General features: G+C 38.0%; 1 protein-coding gene across 3 annotated transcripts; it reads right to left on the bottom strand.

Annotated features, from left to right (window-relative positions):
• Positions 1–674: 674 nt before the first annotated feature.
• LOC148927134 (uncharacterized) lies at positions 675–5,289 on the bottom strand. Of its 3 annotated transcripts, none has more exons than XM_089057401.1 (8): positions 4,999–5,289; positions 4,180–4,256; positions 3,871–4,009; positions 3,661–3,734; positions 3,109–3,582; positions 2,470–3,000; positions 2,118–2,330; positions 675–1,753 (listed from the first exon to the last, which is right to left on the bottom strand). In XM_089057401.1, exons 2-8 carry the CDS (start codon positions 4,225–4,227, stop codon positions 1,130–1,132), a joined length of 2,103 nt encoding a protein of 700 aa, XP_088913527.1. In that variant the 5' UTR covers positions 4,228–4,256; positions 4,999–5,289; the 3' UTR covers positions 675–1,129. The 3 variants fall into 3 exon arrangements, with proteins under 3 accessions (XP_088913527.1, XP_088913526.1, XP_088913528.1); XM_089057400.1 differs by having other exon boundaries at positions 4,180–4,243; XM_089057402.1 differs by lacking the exon at positions 4,180–4,256 and having other exon boundaries at positions 4,999–5,288.
• Between the last annotated feature and the right edge of the window lie 205 nt (positions 5,290–5,494).

Below are 5,494 nucleotides of genomic sequence, written 5' to 3'. Positions count from 1 at the left end.
TCTATTGGACATAAACATTTATGGACAGTGTCAGTGAGAGGGCTGCTTAAAGTTGACTGAACTGTTTTGTACGGTTACGAGGCGATTCCAATTCGTGGAAGGTGTAAGTTTTGGCACCTTTTTTTGCGACACCATTTTCCCGAGTATTATTCATGTGCACATGGTACATCTGATAACTGTATATTAAGGAACAATGAAACTCGAGTAATATACTCCTTCCATTCTATGTTAATTAAATTATTTTTTATTTATAAGTTTTAAGATGATTAAATTATTTCTATTTTTTTTGCAAAAAGTAACTTCTCTTTTGTTTTATTCTCTCTTTCATTCACCAACCATTTAACAAGTTTTATTCTCTCTTTCATTCACCAACCATTTAACAAGAAACGGAGGGATTATATAGAAGCGTTGTAACCAGACCATCGAGACATAATTCATGGAAAAAAACATCTCATTATATAACATCAAATTTCCATAAAACACAAATTTTTACATATGTATTTACCTATAGGGTAACCATTTCTTCTCTACCTAAAATATTTAATACTCCTACTACTTGACCAGATTCATCAGAAACATAAGGATTGAAGGAATAATAACAATACAGTACAATTTAAAGAAACAAATCTTACAGCACAATATGAACTATGAAGTCATTCAGAGAGAGATAGAGATTGCATGAAACGTAAATTTTTTATTTTCTTTTCTCTTGGATATAACTTCTGTAAAGATGGAAACCAATAGGCAAAAAACAGGGAGTTAAACGGGAAATAGAAAAGCAGCACAACCCTCGGCCAAAGACCAAGGCCACCCCACTCCCGCTAAAGAAAATGGAAAAAAAAATAACATCAGTATTTAACATTTCAAATTAGTTAAATGGGATCTCTTCTTCTCACCCAGACGAAAGAGAGATGAAGAAAACTGTGAGCTATCCAACCCCCGGAGGTTCTGGCGCTGAACTTCCAAAACAGAAGCCATGACCAAGTATGATACACTCAATTATACAAAACGCAGAGCTCCCCGGGACTTTGTCAACAACATTTCAAAGAAATAGGTAAACCATCCAAATCCACCTTCATGCGGCATAACTCCACCCCCCCCCCCCCCCCAATGCACTGTCCCCCTTCACCTACTCATGGAGGAGATTTCTTGGATCCAGAGGAATTGTTCCGACTGTCAGAAAACCAGAAGACTCCGTATCAACAACTTTGACCGGCATTGACCCTATAGTGACAACATTTACCATCTCACTGTTTGTTTTGTTAGATGCGCCAGCAGGCCCTGAACCCGGCTCATCTGAATGTATGTTCAATCCGCTAATTTTGAGTTCATCAACTGCATTCGGCACTTTTACCACTGAGCCTTCACAGCTCCCAGGGACACTTGCTACATTGTTTGGATTAGTACCTGAGGAATTTTTCCCTTTGGGCTCAACATGGTCGTTTGTGGAGCAAGTTGACACAGCACTTGAAGGAACTTCCCTTTTGTTCGCCATACTTGAATTATTGGTGTTATGTTTGGCAGCATTTGCATCGCTAATAGGAGGAAAATCGTGAACCGTCTGAAGCTTGCGAGGAGGATCCAATAATGGAACAAGATACGGATTTTCATAGTTCTTAATGAAAAGCCTAGCTCTCTCTCCCTGCAAAATCCGCTGTCGATTTTCATAGTACATGAAGTCATCAAGTAGGGATGTCTTTGACGTATGACCTTTGAATATTTTAAGCATTTCCAAGCCCTTCTTGAAGCTTATCTGAAAATCAGCATAAACATAATTCACGGTAAATTATTTATACCAGAAATCCGACACACTTAGTTAACATACTCCTATATAACTGCATAAGCAATATTTTTTCATTCCACCACCCTAACCTTGCACAGTTCAGCACAACCGACTAGCTCGCCATATGTTTAAAAATAGTATGGCTTCTTTTCTACTGAGTAACTATCATATGAAAACTAGGAGCGCATACTCTAAGTACTAAGGCTGCACCTAATAGGGCCTTTGATGAAATGGGAGCTTTAAAAAAACAAAATAAAACACTTCTTCACACAATATATGGTTTAGCACTTGCTTTAAACAAGATATAGGACAAAGAAGCGACAGCTATAAATACCTCTTGTGTGTCTCTACTGTTAGTCACTGGCTTGTTCTCATTGTTCTCCAATATGATGTGCCTAAAATTTGGGTTTGGCAAATCTTTTATGATGTGCCACTTCACAGGAAAGCTTCCGCTCCATTTATCTTGCTGCCAGAAATCCATATCTCTGTGGAAATCCACTGGGCCAGTCATTTCTGCAATACCACAGAACTGGCCACTCGCATTAACCTTAATTTGACAGAGAGAGAAAAGTATCAGTCAATACCACCACATGAATTAAGGGAAATAAAATATTCAATCTCATAAAAACATCAAACAAATCATTAGGAAGTAGCTTTAAATATAATGTGCAAAAACAGTTACTGACAGAAAAGAAGAGGAAGATGGGGCAGCCTCTAGAGTCTCCAACAGATATTCTCTTGGCATCTTCATATGCAGCATTAAGCTTCTTGTTTCCATTGGGAGTGGACGACCACACATTATACTTGATACTCTTATGCACATCATCCTCGCTATATGACTTGATTACGAAAAACTTTGCATTTGCATATTCCACTGGAAAATCAACTCTGTTATAATGATCTCTAGAGATAATGATGTTTCCTTGTGCATCAGGATTTCCAGCCCTTGTAGTATAGGCTTTAACAACCAATTGATTCTTTGATTTGCTCATCCTGGACTCACTATTCTGGTTGCTCAATATATCAGGACCAGCTCTTTCATCAAGAGCCCTCCCACTGAGTATGTTGGGCTTCACTTTATTTACAGATGCATGAGAATAATTGCTCGATTCGAAAGTAGATGATCCATTTCCAGAAGTAAAAGCAGTCTTCAACTGACTACTGACAGCTGATGCTTTACCACGTAAACCGTTCTCTGTGCCTTGAGGGCCTCTAATCTAAAAATTAAATTGTGCAGGAAAGGTATCAGCAATGGGTGTAATAACAATAGCAACTATCCATACAGACACAGCTAGTTCTATAAAAGAAAAAAAATGAACACTGACCTGGGAAATCTGTGGTGCAGCTTGACTTGTAATACTACCAGAAGTATTACTTGATGGATGCTGCTTGCCAGTCCCCACATTAACCCTACCTTCAGACGTCTTCACGAAGGAGTTTTTTCGACCAGAGGCATCACCCATTGCGCTTAATGAGGAATTAGGAGTATTCTGAGCGGAATTACGTTTAGAACCTAGACCATCAGCCTTGTTAAAAGATCCACCAGTATCAATGAATGAATCTACAAACCCATTAGCAACAACATCAGGCCTTGGCTGGAAAACTACAGGCAGGTATGACGCCGATGTAACAGGATTTTCATATGAGGGAAGGGCATAGTATTGTTGTGCTGGTATAATTGATCCATCAGCTCCTATTACAGCACCAGGAATATAAGGATTGTATGGGTTAAAAGGAGTTTGCCCATATCCATAATTGGGAGAATAATATGCATATGGCATGTTCTCATTTGCAGCAACCTGTGAGAAAAGAACTAGATTTAATATCTTTAAACCCCCATGGGGTATAAAAATGTGTATTACAAGTAAGAAACTCACTGTATAATGAATGTCTTGATTGTCTACACCGAAAAACCTATGCTGATCTTCCCACTCCATGGTTGGTTCATAGCCTAAAAAACAAAGGAAAACGTCATTACATTCAAGGCACCTAAAACCATTTCTTATACTGCCAACTCATTTTATCAGTGAGTATTAAAGTATTATATGCAACTCAACTTTGATACGGGAAGTAAAATCAAATTATACCTGTACAGATGTACCCATAGTTGGTTCCAGTAGGATAATACAAGCCCTGGTCAATAATATAGTCAGGTGCTCCCTCGTTATACATGGATCCGTATAGTCCAAACTGATCAGGCTGTGGATTTGACTTAGCACCTTGAATCTATGAAAATCCAAAATGGTTATAGTTAGAAGAAAGAAAAATGATACCTAAAATGTATGAAAAGAACGAAGTAAGAGAAGCACGCACACAAGGTTGCTCCCCTTTAAATGGGGAATTGAACATATGACCAGACATAATGGAAGACTGAGCAACTCAACTATAACAATTACCAGGTAAGTATCAGCAAGTCCTTGATCAGGAACTTTGTACACTTCCATCCCAGGACTTGCCACCCTAAAAAGACAAACTGCTATGTTTAAGACATGGTAGCTAAAGGAAGGACTGTAGCCTTGTTCTAAAACACCAATTATAGCAAACAAGTGTGATGACAAAAAGAAAATCAGATATCAAACTTCAACTAGAAGACTTAGATTAAAAAAAATTCCATTTAAAGCTGCCGGAGGAATTGAAAATAAAGCACCAATTATTGCAACATGTAAATGTTACATGAGTAGCAAATATTGTGACCGACCTTAATGTGGCTTCAATTTCTTATACTTGGATTATAACTATAACATCCCTATGAAGCAAAAAATAATTTACTGCCAACCAACCACTACATAGCAGTGCCTAACAACCTTATTAAAGGTCAAGCGCAATGGAGAGATGATGAGTTCAGCTAGTGAGAGCTCAACACAAATACAATCCTAACTTTGCAATCACCCAAAACAAAATCTTACAGCGTAACCCCCTCCGCAGAATCCCTATAATTCATGAGCACATTTTCTTTACTGAACAAAATTTATAAAAAAAACAGTTCACAATCCAATCAATCTACAGCAAAGGAAACAAGGTCAACGCTCACAACTCCCCCTAACTAAACAGAGCTATCGACAAAAACACGATCCGCGCAGAAACATTCAGGCATGAAAATAAACAGGAATCAAAATTAAATTCAGAACACGTGAATAAACCTAAAAATCACAAGAGCGTGGAATCTTCAAACGAAGAACAATAGAAAATAGGGATAGGACGGAAGAGAAACGCACCGAAGGAAGGAGCAGATTTAATCCATGATAGATGAAGAAAGCAGTTGAAGGATCAAAGTAGAGAGCGGCGGAATTGAATTCCTAATTTCTGGTAACATGGGTATGAATTTCCCCAAAATTTATCTGCGTGAATTAATTGCAGTAGTCTCTAATATTCCCCCCTTTGCCCACTCGTTTAGAACCCTAGAGAGAGAAAATAAAAGGCGGTCGAGTGCGTAGAAATGAAAGCTTGATAGAGAGAGATAATTGGGTGGCAGAAGAGGAACGACGTCTTCACGCAGAGGAATCTTGTAGAATATATATACGCGTTTCAATTTCAATTTAGCTTCCCACCTTAGTAGCGAAGTAACATTCAATATTTCTTAATTATTTAATATAAGTCTATGGTTAATTTAGAACATTCCATGCCAAAATCCAAACTATAATGCAAAAATAAAATTCATCAATTCGACAGCTCAGCATATATAATTGATGGAGCGATGACTCTAGAAATCAA

The sequence above is a fragment of the Salvia hispanica genome, chromosome 4 (assembly GCF_029641045.1).
Source record: "Salvia hispanica isolate PSC_SH4W2 chromosome 4, Shi_PSC_v1, whole genome shotgun sequence".
Classification (NCBI taxonomy): domain Eukaryota; kingdom Viridiplantae; phylum Streptophyta; class Magnoliopsida; order Lamiales; family Lamiaceae; genus Salvia; species Salvia hispanica.
The sequence above is the reverse complement of the archived record's forward strand: the minus strand, read 5'-3'. Positions and strand labels throughout refer to the sequence as shown.